Source organism: Gossypium raimondii, chromosome 5, assembly GCF_025698545.1.
Source record: "Gossypium raimondii isolate GPD5lz chromosome 5, ASM2569854v1, whole genome shotgun sequence".
Classification (NCBI taxonomy): domain Eukaryota; kingdom Viridiplantae; phylum Streptophyta; class Magnoliopsida; order Malvales; family Malvaceae; genus Gossypium; species Gossypium raimondii.
In genome coordinates this window covers 8,300,062-8,319,822 of record NC_068569.1, presented here as the reverse complement: position 1 = coordinate 8,319,822, position 19,761 = coordinate 8,300,062, and the positions used below count along the sequence as shown (strand labels likewise).

At 36.4% G+C, this 19,761-nt stretch overlaps 2 protein-coding genes and 2 pseudogenes across 3 annotated transcripts; 1 reads left to right on the top strand and 3 right to left on the bottom strand.

Moving 5' to 3' along the window:
- Positions 1-1,224: 1,224 nt before the first annotated feature.
- On the bottom strand, positions 1,225-3,387 carry LOC105768361 (sorting nexin 2A-like; annotated as a pseudogene).
- On the top strand, positions 3,387-12,888 carry LOC105768359 (N-terminal acetyltransferase B complex auxiliary subunit NAA25). Of its 2 annotated transcripts, XM_012588250.2 has the most exons (20): positions 3,387-3,662; positions 3,774-3,985; positions 4,082-4,238; positions 4,361-4,479; positions 4,608-4,682; positions 5,735-5,828; positions 5,924-6,042; positions 6,232-6,302; positions 6,449-6,590; positions 6,701-6,876; positions 7,283-7,485; positions 7,623-7,753; positions 9,349-9,425; positions 9,652-9,726; positions 9,872-10,064; positions 10,590-10,709; positions 10,799-10,937; positions 11,080-11,120; positions 11,231-11,485; positions 11,934-12,888. In XM_012588250.2, exons 2-20 carry the CDS (start codon positions 3,839-3,841, stop codon positions 12,624-12,626), a joined length of 3,027 nt encoding a protein of 1,008 aa, XP_012443704.1. In that variant the 5' UTR covers positions 3,387-3,662; positions 3,774-3,838; the 3' UTR covers positions 12,627-12,888. The 2 variants fall into 2 exon arrangements, with proteins under 2 accessions (XP_012443704.1, XP_012443707.1); XM_012588253.2 differs by lacking the exons at positions 3,387-3,662; positions 3,774-3,985; positions 4,082-4,238 and having other exon boundaries at positions 4,612-4,682.
- Positions 12,889-13,973: 1,085 nt separating this feature from the next.
- On the bottom strand, positions 13,974-19,271 carry LOC105768360 (cation/H(+) antiporter 24-like; annotated as a pseudogene).
- LOC128041348 (40S ribosomal protein S6-like) lies at positions 14,283-15,137 on the bottom strand. The gene is made up of 3 exons (XM_052631583.1): positions 15,120-15,137; positions 14,583-14,712; positions 14,283-14,521 (listed from the first exon to the last, which is right to left on the bottom strand). Exons 1-3 carry the CDS (start codon positions 15,135-15,137, stop codon positions 14,283-14,285), a joined length of 387 nt encoding a protein of 128 aa, XP_052487543.1.
- Positions 19,272-19,761: the final 490 nt, after the last annotated feature.

The window sequence follows — 19,761 nt, the reverse complement described above, 5'->3', positions numbered from 1 at the left end:
GTCCAAATGTCCAATTATTTAAATTTCATGCTATATTGAATAAGTTATAGAAATACCATCTGAAATTAATACTCATTGAATGATCTTGTTTTTATATGCAGGCTAGGTGTATTTTGAGATTTTGTACTTAGAGTTGTTAGTATCCAACTAACAAATCCTAGACTCAACAAAATTCGTATATTTTGTTTTGTTTCAAGTTGGCATGTACTTGGTTTTAGTAAATTCATTTGACTATAGATATATATTTGTGACATAAAATAAAATAACTTTTGGCTGCTGTAATTATAATATTATTAGTTAATTAAATGGTTTTAATGTAATATGTTTAGTTTGCGGTATGTTTGAATATCAAAGTGTTGGGAATTGATTTAACAGATGATTTGAATATCGATATATTGTGAAATATAAATTTTGCAATGCGTTTTATGTAAAATAAGCAAAAATGCTACCGAAAGGTTGTTTCAACATTTAAATGTGACATTCAAATCCTCTAATTAGGTTGGATATAAGGTGGCACATTAGATAATTTACATTATAAATCATTGAACTTAATCTCAACTTTCATATAGATCATAAACATTTAATTTAATAAAATAACATCATTGAACAGTAATTATTAACAACTTGAGTCACTTACAATAACACTATTAAATTATTTTAGTGAAATATCTGAATCCACATTCTTACTTAGCGTGTTTTTAACATGAAAACAAATTAATACCTAATTGAAATTTGAAATATATATTTTAGGTTTATTTTTAAAGTTTGATTAGGCGACAAGATAGATTTTTGTTTTTTTATCTTGTTTTTTTCTTAGTGTCGACAACAATATTAGGATAAATATTAGATTAACATTAGAAATTAATGTTAGATTAATATTAAATTAGGGTTTATTTTAAAATTAATAGGATATCACTTAGGTGATTATTTTACATATTTTAAAATAAAATAGCAAGATAAATCACAAAAAATAAGAAAAAATAAACAAAAATGAAAAAAAAAATCAGAAGTCAAAATTGAAGTATGATTTAGATTTGGATGAGAATTTTGATTTTAAAACAGATTTTGAAACTGGTTTATGAAAGAGGAGCGAGACAAACAATTAATACATTCCCCCCTTTTGGTTTGTATGTCGATATTTCATTGAGCATAAAAAAATATTTGTAGCAAATTTCTTGAATTTTTTTTCAAAAATCAGAAACAATAATTAAAAAAAACCATTTTTCACAAAAATTGGAGAACAATCTTCAATGAAAGTGGTGCTTTGTCAGGTTTCAAGACCCTCGCACCAAAGAAGGTTGTAGGTATCTGGAAAATCAACGAAAACCATGCAAAAAAGAGACATGAAGACTTTCTTTCCTTTCTTCTTCCGGGGTCTCGATTTAAAAAAAGAAAAAGAAAAAGAGAGTGAATGTTTTGTTTGATAGTTTCAATTACTAGGGAAAGCCATGAGAGTTGAGGGAATATGAAAAAAGAAAGTAGGAAAAGTTGAAAGAGAATTTTTTTTTCAAAATTTATTATTAAGAAAATTAGTTTTTCAATTGCATAAGAATAAACTCATAATTAATTAAATAATGATCTCTAATCTAGTGATGATTAATATTAAGTTTCAGCGTTTTCTTTTAATTTTCTATAAATTTTTAAAATTTTAATAATTAAAACAAAAATAATTAAAGTAGGGGTCAAATTGACAAAAGTTGTAAAGGTTGAGGGGCTAAATTTGAGACTGTACCTAATTTTTTAACAGAGTTATTGGAGGAAGTAAATGGAGGGACTAAAAATGAGCAAATTGAAAAGTAGAGGGACCAATTTTGAGCACATAAAAGTAAAGGGACTAAATCCGCACAAATCAATAAGTACAAGGACCATCCTCAAAATTTAACCAACAAAATAATCTTAACCTTAATTTTTTTATTTTGAAATTTGAAAATTCATAGAAATAGAAATAAAAGTATAGGGACTAAATTCCTAATTTTCTAAGAGTACAGTGACTTATGGCGTATGTTAACCAAAAGTAAGTACGGCCATGAAACTGAAAACAAATACATCTACGTTGGTTTTTAATGCGAAGACAAAACAGGGCTGATTAGTTAAGTCCAGCAAGTGATGAAGGTTTCACACAGAAAGTTTTACCAAATAAGTTTTCAGGGATAGGATATTTGGCATTTCAATCAAACAAGTTCACAAATGGATAGGCACTGCAGCAGTACCCCAAAACAAGTTAATCAGAGATATTTTCGTTTAAAATAAACTGCCAACAAATGAATATCCCATGCCTTAAGTTTAAAGAGTAAAATGAGGTGACATTACCAATTGCTCAACGGTCTGTGCATTTAATTCTCTATAAAATCGGCTGGTTTTGGCTTCAAGTCAGCAGCTCGTACTTGTTGAGAATTGAATGTAGCCTCCTCCCCTGCAGATCCTAATTCTCCCATTGTCTTCCTGTGCCTCGGCCTATAGGAAAATTAACATCACAATCATCAAAAACTTATCATACAAGATTCAGATGTACATGTCAAAACTCCTGAGCACCAATAAGATTACCTGTTGAGTTGCAGCTCAAGATCATGAATCCACTCTTTCTTCTCCATAAACAGCTTGTCCTGCTCCACTTCATGCGTTTCGGAACCACCTCAATCATTTTCAACACACTGTCTCAATTCCTTAAACAAACTCATCAAATCCCTCCCGCCTTTTGCAGCCTGCACCACCTAGTGTGGCGTCACCAGTGAGATACTTTCGCCAATTAACTGCTTCAATAATTTGACAGCACCATCAAGCAAACGTGAAGCCACATCAGTGATCGTTGGAATTGGAAGCTTCCCTTCCACCAACAATTGCTTAATCTAATCACCGGATGCTCCGCCAGAAACCTAAAATATTTTCCCAATGCAACCCTTCTTTGCTCCACGAATTGTTGCTTCTGCATCACCCGAGATTCCACCACATTATTATCCGGCCTTGGAGGAATAAAATATCCACACTAACCAATCGGATAACGAAACTACATCCCTAAACCTTCTTCTGACACTAAATTCAGAGGAACCGAATTCTGGATATATCCGTTCTCGCCGTAATTAAATAAGTGTAATAAGTTTTACCTCCAGGCACGAGTGTATGCGCGGTCTCTTGCTCACTTGTGGGGTGGGAAACCGTGATTTTGATGTAATCTGAGCCGGACGATGGAGATGTCCAGAATGTCAATGAAGATTCTGGATTCTGAGAAGGCGTATCAAGGCCATTGATGTCGTTGACAGAGTTCCCATTGAAGGGAGTGAAGATGACATCAACGCAATCGATGTAGTTGTTATCAGATGCGTTAGGGTTACAATTGAGTGGACGGAAGAGTAAAGGATCCGAGTCGACAGGGACAACGGGTGGTGCGGCTTACCGGAGATTGATGAGGTGGCCCTCTGATAGCTGGGGTGGAAGTTATTCTTGCGGTGGTGGGAGGCTCCTTCTCGGCGCGGGGAGAAGATAGAGAGAACGGGTACATGTGGCCCAAAAAAGGTAAAACTGTTTTGGGTCGGGTTGGGTTAGGTATGAGTGGGGCTACTGGGTTTAACTCTGAGCCTAGACGGCTAAAAGAAACGTAAAATGCGGAGTCCAAACTCCAAAAAGGCAAAGACTAAGAGACTTGAGTCGATCAGATCTGGTAAAAGGTAAAAACCAAACCTGTTAAACTTGCATCCAAACACGCTGATTAGGTTTCCATATCTTACATTCTCACTTCAATATCCTTCGTTATATGGTTGCTTGCTTGCTGGCAACAGTACAAAGCCAGGTATCCAATATTTGGTTGCAATCCTGAGACTCCAAACCAGAAATTAAGCAGAAAATGGCTTCCAAGTTAGGTTTAGCTGGTGGAATTCCGGAGCGTCGGGTTCGACCCATTTGGGACGCCATAGATTCTCGACAGTTCAAAAATGCTCTCAAACTCACCACCACTCTCCTTTCCAAACATCCCCATTCTCCGTACGCTCTTGTATGTCCTTTTTTCGACTTAAGCATTTTCTTTCCAAGTACGATATTTTTTATGCTTATATGACCATTCTTGTTTTTCGGATTTGGTTATTTGCAGGCTCTCAAGGCTTTGATTTTGGAAAGGATGGGAAAACCCGACGAAGCATTATCTGTTTGTTTAAATGCGAAAGAGCTTTTATATAAGAATGAGTCCTTGTTAATGGATGATCTTACTCTTAGTACTCTGCAAATTGTTTTTCAACGACTCGACCACCGTTAGTTTCTCTTTTCTTTCTTTTTTTTTACTAAGCTGATTGATTCATTATTTTCCCTTTTCTCCGTAGTTTTTTAATTGTCGATAGGTATCTTGTCTTATGATATTTCTTATAATTATCAGTGGAGTTGGCTACTAGCTGTTACGAGCATGCTTGCGGGAAATTCCCAAACAATTTAGAGCTGATGATGGGGCTTTTCAACTGTTATGTTCGGGAATATTCGTTTGTAAAGCAGCAACAGGTTCGTGCCCCCCCTCCCCCCTTCTTTTCTATAAAAGAAAATAACTGTAGGGATTTTTGACGGACATTTCTCGTTATGAACGATGAACTATTACTGGTGTTACTTATTCCGGTTTTATTTTCTGCCAGACAGCCATCAAAATGTACAAGCTCGTTGGTGAAGAAAGGTTTTTGCTCTGGGCTGTTTGTAGCATCCAGTTGCAGGTTATGCTCGTTCCCTTAGCTGCTTATTTTTCCCCTCTAATTTGTCAAACATGTTACCAATTGGTATTGGTTATAGCAAAAAAAAAAAAAAAAGTGCAATTTTCATAAATAGAACAAAAAGGTTGTAACAAGCAGGCGCTTCGGAACTAACAATCTACCACGGAATATGAACATTTTCCATGTTTAGAATTGAATACAAACTGCCATCTCTTCTCGGTTGGTCTTGACTGAAGATTTTCTGTGTTTTTGCTAGAGGTGGCCATGACTGAACAGTGTGAAAAATTAAAATACTGAAAAATAATCTATTCAATTCAAAAACCATCTTGAAAGAATATTTTATATGCAGTTGGGTTACTCCAAAAACTTGCTGTCACCATACCCAAGATCGGATCGAACCTGTTGATGGTTGCACTGGCTCAACAGTCCGATCTGGTTTCAGGTTTGAAAATGCTGCAGCCTTTCTGTAAAGAGGTTTTAAGAATGATGTCAGTTTATGGCAATGAATTTACCTCTCGAGTTGCCAATTGCTACAAAATACATAGCTTTGTCCGGGCTTTTGGGAAATATAAATATGTGCTGAAAGTTCTAAGTTGGTGTTGAGCATCAAGGTGCTACTGATTTTATTTATATGTTTTCAAAAGCTTTACGAAATTCTATTTCTTCAGTTTCAATTCAAATTCCAAATCAGTTTGATAAGGTTGTTTTGGTGCATCAAAAAAGATCTATGTTTTTGTTCCACTTGTTTGTAGAACAATGGAAGACTATTGATTAACATTTATTCCAAAGAAATATGAAGATTGTAAGATATTAATTTTCTTTTATCATTCATAAAAAGAAAGCCAGACATGTGCATGGCTAATAGGTGTCAAACTGCAATAAGACTTGCTTGGTTTATCCTCGTTTTAGATGGAATTTATAGTACACTTGATTGTTCCATGGAACCTTATGCTGGGATGCTCTCTACAAGAGTGATATAGATGCTTCAGTGCTAATTATAATGTAGAATATGTCTACTTTACCTGCTTACTTTTTGGGGTCTGAACTTCTGTCAGGTCCTTTGTGGCAATGGTGGAGAGAAGTTGTTACTCTTAGCTGAGGGTTTGCTCAAGAAGCATGTTGCTTCCCATGGTTTGCACGAGCCTGAAGGTACAATTTTGATTCTATCTCTTTGCCTTTGTAGGCAACCCACAGATTCACTCATTGATTCTCATTTACATATATCCTATCCTACATCTATGCAGCTCTTATAGTCTACTTTTCAATATTGGAGCAACAAGCTAAATATGGTGATGCTTTGGATATTCTTGGGGGGAAACTAGGATCCCTCCTGATGATTGAAGTTGATAAGCTACGGATACAGGTATTTTCTGAAGCTTATATTCCTCACTTGTTAAGAGTATATAAATGTTGATATTGGAAATATCTTTTGCACATGGATGTCGTCTATACAAAATTCATTCTGATGTGTAATATTGAACATTATTTTCATGAGTTGTCTTTCTGCTTTTCTTTTCTTATCAAATTATGTTCTTTGACTTTAAGTTGACAGGGGAAGCTTCTTGCTCGGGCAGGTGACTATGCTGCTGCTGCCAATGTATATCAGAAAATCTTAGAACTATGGTATGCTTATGGATGTTACAGAAAAACTTTGCATGTGTAACTATGGCAGTTTACTAGCATGCAGTTGGGTTCCAAATTGAATTTTAATCCTGAACATACCATCTTTAACGGTCTGGTTTTTCTTTCTTTTTGTTGTGAACTGACAGTGGGGATGATTGGGAGGCTTTCCTACATTATCTAGGCTGTTTATTTGAGGACGAGAGCAGTTGGGCCAGTGAAACCATCAATACGCCAATTAATCCCCCGAAATATGTGGAATGCAAGCTTACACACTTGACAGATGAAGTGGTATATTAATAAACTTTTGAATATTACTTGCTAGATTTTATACCTTGGTAGATCTCATGTAATTTTACACAACAGTAATTTATTTAAAATTCAATCTGGTCAATCTGCAGTTCGATTCTTGTGTGGAAAATGCATCAGCATTTGTACAAAAGTTACAAGCAGAAGCTAGTAATGATTCTTTAAGAAATCCATACTTGTCACATCTTGAAATTGAGAGGAGGAAATGCCTGTTTAGAAAGAACAATGATGATAATCTTGTAGAAGCTCTTTTGCAATATTATTCAAGGTATGCCTTGGCCTTCAATTATTACTCACTGAACTTCTTCCCTAATTATTGTGTACTTGCTGGTCTTTTATGTCTTTTACGTACCTGGTGAATTCTTTACCTGAACTTTGGCTTTATCCTATTGTGGTCTGTTAATGTGACATTTTTCCAGCTGATGGTTTTCTATTAATTGGTTTTTAATGTTTATCAATTTTGATAGAGTTGCAGATTTGCTCACCTGATAATGCTCCTCTTTTGGTGCCTTTCTATTCCTGATGTTTATTTGGTGAATTTAGATGTTGCAAAAATTATCTGCAATAATGATGCTGTGAATTCCATGTTATTTGCACCTTCAGTTCTTAGTAACGTAAATACACATGATAACTTTTTATTAATATTATACAGAGCCTTTGTTTACTGGATACAGGTTTGGTCACCTTGCTTGCTTCACTTCTGATGTTGAGGCCTTTCTTCAAGTGTTACCACCTGAAAAGAAGATGGAGTTTCTGGATAAGTTAATGAAAAACTCTAATTCCCTTTCAGTAGTGCCAACTAGAGCCCTGGGGCAGTCAATAACACTCTTGAAAACACAAGAACTGATTGGAAGCATGTTCAACCTTCCGGTGGCTGGTGAGTTCAATCACTAATTTACTAGCTTCTATGAGGATTTTGCAATGGTGTATTACATTGCTTTATCTGTAGTTTGTTCTACTATTGGATTGTATTCAATTATAGATCTATTATATAACTCAGCTCTTCATTCGCAGAACTTGAAGGCTCTGCTGTACAAATGGCTGAGTTGTACTGTAAAAACCTTCCACTGTCCAAGGATTTGGATCCACAAGAAAGTATGCATGGTGAAGAGTTGTTATCTATTGTCTGCAATGTGTTGGTTCAGGTGCACTGATTCCCCCCCCCCTCTTTTTCTCACCATTCAATCTGTTGCTTTTCTTTTTCAAACTGTTTTGCTAGATTACAGTTTGTATTCATTCCATTTTTGTTTGTACTATTTGTGTTTTTCCTTATGTAGGCAGTCAATTGTTCTTCTTTTGGTTCTTCTTGTGGTGCATCCATATTTTCCACCAAAGAAAAATCTGAGTGATTAGAAGTGCATTGTGTAGGTTATGTTAGGACATGTTTTAATGGAGCAGGAAAAGACTATTTGGTTGCTTGTTATCAGATTTGTTCCAGTGTGCAGTTTTAACTCATTTGATCTACATTACAATGTGGAGTTAAACAAATAATTGAAATATGTTTTGATATGTTTACCGTGAAAGTTAAAATAAATAGGGTTCTGAATTTAAAACTTACATATTATGTAAGATGTAAGGTGTGGAGAATAATGTCTCATCTCGTGGTAATGGTTTCATTCTTCAAAGAGAGAGGTATAAGTGTCTGTTCTTGAAATTCATGGGTCTTTGAGGTGGAGCTCAATTTTAGTTTGGGCCTTTTAGAGAGCTGTTCATGAATAGGCTGGGTTTCCTCTGTATGTTTGTTTAGTAAGTTAAAGAAATGAGTGTGAGGCTCATTTGTTAAACTAGATGAATGTGGACAGATGTGTTTTAAGTTGTCTTTATTCACTAACAAGCTCATTTAGTGTTTGTTTATTCCTTTGAAGATGACTATTAACAAGATTTTAATCACAATTAAATTTAAAATCATTGAAAGTAGATTTAACAACTGAAGATTTTTCATAATTTTGTTTGGTACAACTGTGATTCAAACCCAAACTATTCCCGGGGAAGGTCAACGCCTGGCCAATAGGCCACAACTCGGGGTTCTTTCATAATGTTTGAGAAACTATTGTTTTAGCTGTACTTCTTTTGTGCTTAAAAAACTGATGGTAAACGAATTGAAGAAACTGACGGTAAACAAGTTAAAGAAATTTGGACACTAAAGGCTAGGAGGAAAATTTCCGTATAAATAGCTTTGTCTGGCTTACCCTTGCAGAACCTATGCCAATGTGGGATTTGAGCTATGGTGTGGCCTCTTTTCCATTGGCATGTAAGAGGTTTTTGGCTTTTAAAGGTTGCTTTTTGGTCCATTTTCAACACTCGTGTTTGAAGCTTAAACAAAGTTCGTGTTCAGCTTGGAACTCGGTTAACTTGGCCTAGTTGAGTTTCGGTACAAGTTTTGACAACAAAAGCTTGATAATTACTCGAGTTTGTTAAAATTTAACCGACTGAACTTGAGCAAGACAAAACTAAGCTCAGCTCAGTTCTGCTCAGCTATGTTAATTTATATCCCCAGTACCAGAATATTATCATGGTTACATCATTTCTCAAAGGCTGAAGAGGTATATTCTCTCAGATTTAGAATTACCTCAGTATCAAAGCTAATCAGAAAGCAAGATGTATATCTTCCCTTTTATGTTTCATCTTCTTGCTATCATCTGAATTGATACAAGGAAGTACGTTATTTTGTGGGTGAATGTTTCCTGTTATTATATCTCTAAGGTCGATATTCACATAAGACATTTAATTTTGGATTTAGTTATTTTGGCGCACGAGAGACCTTGGCTACTTCATTGAGGCGATTATGGTTTTGGAGTTTGGGTTAACCATCAGAAGGTCAGGAAATGTTTATATTCTTCCTTGGCATTGCAGAATCTATTGAATAATTACTTTGAATTGTATATCACTGGTTGTTTGTTTAATTTGACCGATTGGTTCTTGGTTAGTGAGATGACGATGTTCTGTGGTGGGTGTTAATAATATTAAAATAACTTTTGGCTAGAATTTTTCACTACAGAGGTTCTGACTCTTGGAGATAACCTCAGTCTGCTCTTTTTGGCAGATACACATTTCAGTACAAAATCTTATTGTTGCACTTGTATTCATACTTTGGTGCTCTTCCCTTGGCATATGAAAGGTAAATTGTGTGATTATTTCTGAAAACATTACTTTGTCTTGGTAATTAACAACCTATTCAATTTATTAACATGTTTCTAGATGCTCTATATGCACCTCATCCTCTTCTCTAGGTAATTAAATTTACTCCTTTCTCTCCTTTTTAGGTATAAATCATTGGATGTGAAGAATATCTTGATGGAAACTGCTTCACATCACATTTTGCCCCAGATGTTGGCATCACCTCTGTGGGCAGACTTAAGCAATCTGCTGAAAGATTATCTCAAGTTTATGGATGATCACTTCAGAGAATCTGCAGATCTTACATTTCTTGCTTATCGCCATAGAAATTACTCTAAAGTATGTATTTTGCCTTCTTTGGTACTGCTTTCAAATCTACATTTTTCCCCTTGACTTTTATCCACCAAAAAACGGAAATAGAAATGTTTCGGTTTTCAATAATCTCACTGAGAATAGTTCAAGTTGATGCTAATTGTTTGCTTGTGTTTTTCTTGTGCAAATACTAAATATTAATAATTGATTTTATATTTAAAATGATAAACAGAGGAAAAAGGACATACAAAAAAATTTAACATGTCTGTTGCCAAGTAACATGGTAAAATAAAGAAAAACTTTATGCCTGCAGGATGTAGAAAATTCAATTTACTTCCGTTCTCTAAAAGAAAACATCAGGTTCTGTACATATTCTGTGTAAATCTAACTTTCTGCTCAGCTTTTTAATCTGCTGATCAAGTCCTTCTGTAGCTACCTTCATGCCTGCAAACTAGTTAATGAACTTTTACACAATGAGTATAGACAAAAATTTCTCTTTTACTACATTTTGTAGGAAATATAGCTGAGGGAATATTTATCCTTTTACTCCAGGTAATAGAATTTGTTCAGTTCAAAGAGCGGTTGCAACATTCCAATCAATATTTGGTGGCGAGGGTTGAAGCACCAATTCTGCAACTAAAGCAGAGTGCTGACAACATTGAACAAGAAGAGGTAGTGTATCTGAAATTCTTGAGTGGTAAACATGTAAGAGGTTTTGCTGTATTGGAGTATGCATATGACATTAAGATTTCTTCTTCTAGAGCATTCTTGAGAGCTTGAAATGCGGGGCTGACTTCATAGAGCTTTCTAATGAGATTGGGTCGAAATCGCTGACCTTCAATGAAGATTTCCAGTCACGACCTTGGTGGACACCAACTACAGAGAAAAACTATCTTTTAGGTCTGTATATGCAATGCCGCATGGTAATACCTGATTGGTTTATTGTCCATTATCTTGTTGATATTTTTTGGGTCTTCCCTTTTAACCCCGGAACTATTCCTCCAGTTATATTCCTTGAATCATTTTGAAACTTTTGCTGCAGGTCCATTTGAAGGAATTTCCTACTGTCCTAAAGAAAATTTGGTACTGAACTCTGCCTGCAATTCCCTCAACTCCTAGCTTTATGCCTTGCTTCTTCTGCCTTTCTGATTGGTTATCTAATCTTTAGTGTCCTTTTTGTTGATCACATTTAGACAAAGGAAAGGGAAGAAAATGTACGGGGATTCATTGAGAGGAAGTCTCTTCTTCCTCGGATGATATATTTGTCCATTCAAAGTGCATCAGTCTTATACAAGGATAACAGTGAAATAAACGGTTCTCTAGCTGATCCCAAAATCTCAACAGAACTGAAGGCTTTGCTTGAACGCTATGCAAAAATGATGGGATTTTCCTTAAATGATGCGATAGATGTAGTTGTGGGAGTTTCCCGTGGGCTAAAGCCTTATGAGGTATCTGTTTGACCGTATGCGTATCCTCAGTTAATATATGCTCATGCATTCTAATTATTGATAGGGTCATATGTTTAATTATTGATGAGATCATGTAGTGAATATTCTTGTGCTTGTCAAGCAATGCTTCAGTCTTACAGATGTAAAGATGTAGATATTCTTCCACTGAAGTCTATACATTTTAGGAAGTAGGTAATGTTAGGTAATTTAAAATTTTTATTTACATTGTCTCTAGTTTGCATGTTGCTTGAAGTATCACAATCTGGGGCACATTATGGTCAACATTTTCTCTTACCCGTACAGCAGATGCTTATCTGCCTTTATTGATGTTACCAAAAGGTTGTTGTTTGCAGCTTTCCTAGATTTGCTAGTATATATTGATGCCTATGCTGCTTAAGTATCATATAATGTTAATTACCTTGAGCAAAATTAATTTGGAGTTATACAGGTTTTTGGTTCAGATGTGATTGACTGGTTGAATTTTGCCGTATTCTTTAATGCATGGAGCTTGAATTCTCATGATTCTGGACAGCAAGGAGGTGAACGTACTCCTGGTAGTTGGCATGTTGTGAATTCTCTGCTGGAAAACTACATTTTGGGGAAGTTGAGATCCATAGGTCCTCTGATTCAGTCTCCACAGGGTGATTTACCTATATTGGTCAAACTGGTTACAGAACCATTGGCGTGGCATGGCCTTGTAATTCAGGCTTGTGTCCGGACGTTCCTGCCATCGGGAAAGAAGAAGAAGAAGAGTGGATCTACAGATCAGTCGATCTCATTGTTATCTAATGCAGTTAGGGATGCTATACAGGGTTTATGCAGCGTATTAGAAGAGGTTGCAAAATGGTCACAAGATCAAATTAAGATCCCAGAGGACAATAAGATAGACCTTTTGGTGTCGTCTCTTAAGAGAAATGGAGGAGCTGGAAAGGTTTTCAATATTTTGGAAACTTTGGCATCTTCCCCAAATGAGACAGAGCTTGGGGATCGAATATCCCAGGCTTTAAGGTCTTGGAGTCCAGTTGATGTGGGAAGAAAAATAGTAACCGGACAGTGTAGGGTACTGTCTGAATTTCGGCGTATTTGTGAATCAAAAATAAAGTCACTGAAAACATTGAAGCAGCAGATAGCTCAGGTGTGAAGAGGGAGGGATAAAGCCAACTTTTTTCTTTAAATTTTTTCTTTTTAAAATCCTTGGGATTGTTAGGAGAGATCCTACTGGAGGAGTAGAGGTTGAAGGAATCGAGGTTTCGACATTTGATTCCTGTTTGCCTGTCTGTTGTTCTTGAATTGTTATTATTTTTTATTTTCTTTTCATCAGCAGGTTTTGATGGTCCTATGAATCTTAGTTTGTGATTGACGTATAATATTAAATATAAGTTGCCTTTTCCACAGTTTTGCAATTCGGTGTTAGAGAGTGTAAGGTAGTGTTTTGTATTAACGCACACGCACATGATAGCTGGTATCGTGTCTACGTCTAATTCAGGCAAACAACGAGCTGGATGATCTCATCTCCCGTGATATTTGACAAAATTCACAACAGATATTATTTGGCTTTGATTTTCTACTTAGACATGAATGTGATGTGTATAATTTAAGGCAAGTTCTTCATTGCTTTTAAGAAGTGCTATGGAAAAGTGTTTTTGAAAAATTTGGGTGTTTGGTATTTCTGTCAAAAAATACTTTTGAAAAATAAAATGTTCATTTTAGACATGATATGATAAAGTAACAAATATGTATTTAAATAACGTTTAAATTAGTTAATATTATGATATTTTAGTAAAATATAAAAAATAATTTATTATAACTTATTGTTAATATTTTACTATATAATATTAATTTTAAATATTTTGAGTAATTAATATTAATTATTTATTAAATTTAATTAGAATATATAAAATTAAATATTTGTAATTAGATATTGGCACAATTGTATTATTATAAAATTATTTTTATTTTTAATTAATGCTTTTAAAACATTTGTATTATTTTATTTTAAAATGTATTTGAATATATAACTCATATTATATATTAACATAACATAGAAAATATAAACCTAACAAATTAAAATATTACATATATTTGAATTAAAGTTTTAAAAAAGGATAATATTTATATACCAAATATAAAACATTAACCAACCGAAAATTCTGATTGAAATTCTTTCTTACTTGACAAAAGGATGATCTTCATGGCAAAATATTATTGTGTGAGGTTGCATGCTTTATTTGGAGCTGCAATGACTGCAGGATTGGTCTTAGCTAGGATACTTGTTAAATGATATGTTCACAGCTTCCAATTCAGTTTTTCCTCACATCACTCCTCACATAAGTAGTTTTGGTTGCATTCAACTCTAACAAGGCTGGACATTAGGAGCTTTTTGCCACCTGGAACCTGTGTACTCTGAAGCAATCAGGAGATTAAAAAATCATTTATCTTTTCTCGCCCTACTCAAAAAGAGGTCAGAAGTGAAAGTACTCAAATAATGGACAAAAAGAATCACTCAAGTATCAGGAGTAGAGTTTTGATGAGGGAAAACTCAATATTGGGGACGACATGCGTGCGACGCATAATAACATATATTTATACTATAAGGCTACAATTTAAACACAATAAACAGGTCTGCCATGCCAAAGGAGCACATCCACAAGGCAGTAAGTGTAGACCACATAAAATAACATAATAGATAGGATACCAAACTCAGCATTCACAAAAAAGCCTAAGCTAACTCTGGGTCTTCACTATTCAAAATATCTAATACTAGGCAAAACCTGTTTACCAAAACTTAAAAAGCAGTCTAAGCCACAACAGAAGGCTTAGAAGCAGCAGAGAGCTTAGACCTCCTCTTTGCTAAACTCTCACAACCGCGCTCCCTCTGCTCCTTCAACCTCATGGCAAGCAATTTCTGGTACTCAGCTGCCTCAGCCTTGGCCTTTGTAATTCTTTTCTTCTTCTCTGCAATTCTAGTTAGCTTCCTCTGGAGTGTCAATGGAGTTGCCAACCTCTGGATTTTTGGAGCTTTACTGACCTTCTTGCCTGCAAAACCAGAAAAGTTATCAGCAAGTAATAGTTACAATCAAGAAATCATCATTTTCACCAAGCCTGTATGATTCTAGCTGAAACCCAAAATCCAATATCCTACTTCCAGCATACACCACGCATGAGTAAATGGTAAAGCAAAACATGTTTCCAGGAATAGAAGTAAACAGATTGTTGCAGTGTACAAGCTGCAGTGTTTGCAAAAGCCAATCATGAAAATATTGGTTAACAGATTGTTGCAGCACATCAAAATCTTATTGTAAAAGATTGTTGATATTAGCAAGAAGTAAACTTTGGCCTCTAGCCTTAACAAGTAACGTGATAAGAGAAGTTTCCAACCTAAGTTAAGTGTTAAAAATAATCATATAAAACGAAAAAGAAAATGGGAGAAGCAAATGTTTTAGTCGTTCACATCTAAGCCTAAGAATCAAAAGAAGTTTATAAGAAGAAACTCATTAACAGACATTACAAACAATAGGCTAAAAACAAACAGATCTAATAATATGGGTCTAACCATCTAGCCAATGGAACTGATTGGTCAAGAAATTTACATTAGACGTTTCTAACTTATGAACTTTGAACAATGGATGAGGACCAGCATTTGCAACTCCATGACACCATGATATTTTACCATTAAAATGGGGTTTAAAATTTTAATCAATATCTTGTGAAGTGCATTGATTCAATTGTGTTAACCATTGTATCAAATATCTACTACATGAATGAACTAATCCATCCCATACTAACAAATTCAAGAACAAAACAAACATTTTCAAGCCCAGTCCAAATACAAGAAGAAATGATCACTTCGGATCTCATCAACAAATAGAATGAGAGCAAAATAAGACAAGGAGAGAAAGGAAGATTGAAACAAGAAAGCAAGAAAGGAAGATTGAAACAAGAAAAGAAGCCATAGTTGAAATCATTTGTCTCAAGAAATACCAGCTTAAATCAACAGCTTCAAACTCTAGCAATCGCTAAAGCAAAGCAGAGCAAAGCAGCAGAGGCACAAAGCAGAGCAAATCAGTAAAGCAAAAGAGGCATAACAGAAAAAAGGAACACTAATTCTGAAAGAATTACAACACAAGTTCAGCAACAGAAAGTTATCAGGAAGGAACCATGATTCGTTATATCATTATTTAAAGAAACAATCATCCTTTACCATTACAACTAGAGAATCATATGCCTTCTCCATAATGCAAACTTTGAATGGGAAGGGGGGGGAAGAGAGCCTAGAAGCGCAAACAATAACAGTTTAAATCTATACTCCAATCCAGAACATAAACTAGATGGCATCAGTTTCTCAAGAGACATCTCATAATGATGCTGCCAAAAAAAAGAACACTAATAATAATAAAGAACAAAGATGCAATAAAGGTTAAGCAATTTATCAGGCTAGAAATCTTGGTGAGGGAATTCAAGAGACTAAGCTAATGAAGACTTAATTTTCCATCAGAGAAGAAAAATGTAAGATGTGTGATTCTACCACATATTATCCGAGAAAAAGAATACTTCCTCTTCAATTGATTTTCAGATAATACTAAAATACGGAGCCAAAACACCACAAAATTGCAATAAAAACAAAACCCACTAGCTACCTGTTATTTGAAATAGAATTCATGTGATAATCATGAGCATGGCCGTATACTCGTCAACATCTAGCCACTAGGTTGGTCTCCTGACTTGTTACCTAGATATTTAGGAAGTAAATGAACAAACGCTGCACCTCCTCCGATCCATGTTCCTTTCTTGTGTTACAAGATTAGATTACTGATGCATGCTATGACTTTGTTGTGGGAGAGTGAACGATGAGTCAACTACTACTACTAAAAAAGCATGAGTATATCAAAATAAATTTTATTCCAACATAAATAAAAAATCACAGGCGATGAAACTTGAATGTGAAGTTTCAAGGCTTGTTTCCACAAGGAGGAAGGCTCGTGTTGGGAGGTTAACAATAAGCAACTAAAAGGCAAAGAAATAAATGTATGTAGGTGTGGTCACCAAAACAAGCGCCCCCGCCGCATAAAACTCACTATAGAACCAGGAGGAGTAAAAAAGTTGGGGCCTTTGCCTGTCAAAACTTGCTTCTGCACCACCAACACCGAATCGGAGTTAACACTTTCAGAAAAGGAGAGATAATCCCCAAGAATCCCCATATCTTCTTTGTGGTCAGACCAGGTTGACAACCCCTCCAACAGACTGGGATTTATCCCTTGTTTCCTTCCCACGATCCACATATGATAATATTTCTCCGCCGCCATTCCCACTATTGCTGAAGCTGTATCTGCTCCATTTCTTATCACCACCTCTCTGTAATTCACCCTCTCGTTTGCTTCGTTCTTGACCCAGAAGGAAGTCACCACCCCATCGTCCAGCTTCCGTTGCATTTCATCATCTCCTTCTGCATTTGAAGCAAGAAACCTTACTACTGTTAGGGACACACAGGGGTTCCCACTCAGCCTATCTGAAAAGGCCAAAGCCTCTCGAGAATCTGGTCCTCCTAGGAATAGCACAATAAAGTTGTAGGAAGCAATCTGGGGGAGCTGCCATCGCTCCGCCTTTTCAACCAGAAGTCCAACGGAGCAAGGTGCATTGTCCAAGATTTGGGTGACAATCGAGCCAGACTCACCACCCCACTGTTCCGTTGTCTCCATCTAGCCGTCCAGTTTCTTCTCCAAAGGCAAAATGATGAAAACAGCCTTGCTTATCAAAGCAAGCTTGCACACATCCTGATACATGGTTGGTTTAACGGTAGCGGCAGAGAAAAGATGGAGCTCTACGCATTCTTCTCTCCCTTCTTGATACTGCTTTAGAGCATGGTGGATGATTTCCAAGTCAGGGAACCTACCGGAGAGGTCTTCAAGCTCCTGGTTTTGGTGCTCTACGAACACAGGGTTGGCAGGGCCGATGAGCTCCACAAGGTAAAAAGCGTGAAGGGAGAAAGGGTTCTGAACAGTAGGATGAAAGAGTTGAAGCAGGTTAACAAGGGATGGCAAATTGGTTTTGCCCCTGATGCACACTAGTATCCTAAGGCGGTCACCCTGAGCGGTATGTTGAATGGTCCTCCTCTGCTTTAGCATGTAAGGCTTTGAGGGGTCGTACAAAATGCTGATCAAAGGTGTCAGAATCCCCACTACAACTATCGTTCCCAATATCATCAAAGAGTAACCTGGTAAACCTATTACCTGTGCTTGTAAACAACAAGAAAAGTAAACTAACTAAAGGGAGAAGATCGAATGAAAGAAACTAATTACATTAGTAATAAATAAATGAAAGCAAAGCAGCAAGCAAGCAACGCACATTTCTGTCCACCCAATGGACGTATAGAACAAGCTCCACGTAACCCCTCAAGCTCAAAATAAGGCTGATAGCAAGGCTATCTCTCCATGACACACCTACCACCTTGGCAGCCAGCATAGTGCAGAAGAATTTCGACAAGTAACCAGAAATAACCAAGCTAAATAGCGGGCGCAAAGCAGACCACCCAGCTTCCTTCATCGCATAAAAGTCGGTGTAGAGTCCCATAAAGACAAATGAACAAGGCATAAATACTTCCGTTATAATTGTCTCGCTTTTCTGCACCAAGGTTGACCCTAGCGGCCGGCCGTCTGGCATCATCAGTCCTAGCCAGAATGAGCCGTTAGCGATGCCTAAACCGAACATGTCCGTCACAAACGCTGCCACAAACGATCCCAACAAGATGGCAATCACGTAGAACTGATCTACTGCTTCTCCCTCTTGGGTTTGTTCGATAATCCACACCATTGCTCGTCGGATGACAGGCGTGAATGCTGCCATCACCACACAGGAAATTGAATACCAAATTATACTTTGAGCCGAACCGTCCCCTTGTTTCATTGCCTCAAAAACCACCATGAAATTTATCCCAATTGCATCACTAATTAAAGCTATGGACAATGCCATATTCCCAACCTCGGAGCAAAGCAGGTTTAATTCTTCGAGTATGGTATAGTGAACCGGAAATGTTGTGACCGACAATGACAAGGCAATTTCTCCGATTGAAGAAACTCTGGCAAGCTCTTCGTCCATTGATTCTCTGGTTAGAACTGCTACAATGCTCACTATTAAGAGAGGTCCGAAGACGCTGGCCAAGGCAATATACAAGTGTTTTTTTCCTGATCGCTTTAGCAACCCTAAATCCATTTTCACTCCTATTACAAAAAGAAATAACGTGAGCCCCATTCTTCCCAGGTTTTCCAGAACGAAATCAGAAGTAAAGGGAAACACCAGACTGGTAAAGCTCTTGTGCCGCGCCAGGAGAGAGGGTCCCATCATGACGCCGCCCTTGAAGAAACCATTTTAATCATCACCAATCACACTCGGATATAAATAAATAAATAAATAAATAAAGATACTCACAATTAACTGACACACCAACCTAGGCTGTCTGAGAGGCTTGAGAAGTAATTGAATGGTCCGAGAGAGCAAAATGTTCAAGATTAAAGCAAAAAGGATGACATTGAAAGATAACATGATTGGGTTTTCTCTATAGACAAGGCCTACGGGATTAGATATTTGTGATCTAAAACACACCAGTTGATATGCTGCAGTTCCACGGTGGGAGGTGCGGAACTTTGTGCCTCCTTTAAATCCCAGTTGATATGCTGCAGTTCCACGGTGGGAGGTGCGGAACTTTGTCCCTCCTTTAAATCCCATGACTGCCGGTGGTATATGCTCCCCTTTTTCTGCACTGCAGGTACCTAACCATGCAAATGTTCTTTTACTACTTTCTTCTTCTTCTATTTTCTATTCTATTTTGTATCTTCTGTCCAAAATAAAACAAGCAAGTCTTAACTTTTCTGTGTCTTTGTTTTATTTAGTTTCACAGAATTTGTACTACATACAGGATTTTCCTATATATTAATTCCTGCATGCATGACATGAGCTTCTTCTGTTTGCTATGAATAAAGCAAAATTTGTTTTCTTTGGCATAATTAATGTTACAAAAGAAAATGTACGTAAAATAGTACAAATATATTATACTAATTATAAATTCTGAGAGAGAAGTGATATTTTTGGCAACTTTGTGGAGGATGGGGTGGGGGTGCTATGCTGTGGATACCACAAGACAAGAGGAAGCAATGAGAACTGAGACAGTTGGGCCTTGCCTCTCACTTGGAATTGAGAAATTAAAGGCAGTAAAGCAGAGCAGCTAGTAATAAGGCGTCTGTTATGCTGTTTTGTCAATTAACAGGATTAATTATTATCCACCA

Excerpts from the sequence above, each read along its gene's own strand:
- LOC105768359 (XM_012588250.2), top strand. The coding sequence starts at position 3,839 with ATGGCTTCCAAGTTAGGTTTAGCTGGTGGAATTCCGGAGCGTCGGGTT. Across the intron at positions 10,065-10,589 it reads GCCATAGAAATTACTCTAAA|GTAATAGAATTTGTTCAGTT; the intron begins GTATGTATTTTG and ends CTTTTACTCCAG. Across the intron at positions 11,121-11,230 it reads ACTGTCCTAAAGAAAATTTG|ACAAAGGAAAGGGAAGAAAA; the intron begins GTACTGAACTCT and ends GATCACATTTAG.
- LOC128041348 (XM_052631583.1), bottom strand. Across the intron at positions 14,522-14,582 it reads GCTAGAATCATACAGGCTTG|GCAAGAAGGTCAGTAAAGCT; the intron begins GTGAAAATGATG and ends CTGGTTTTGCAG.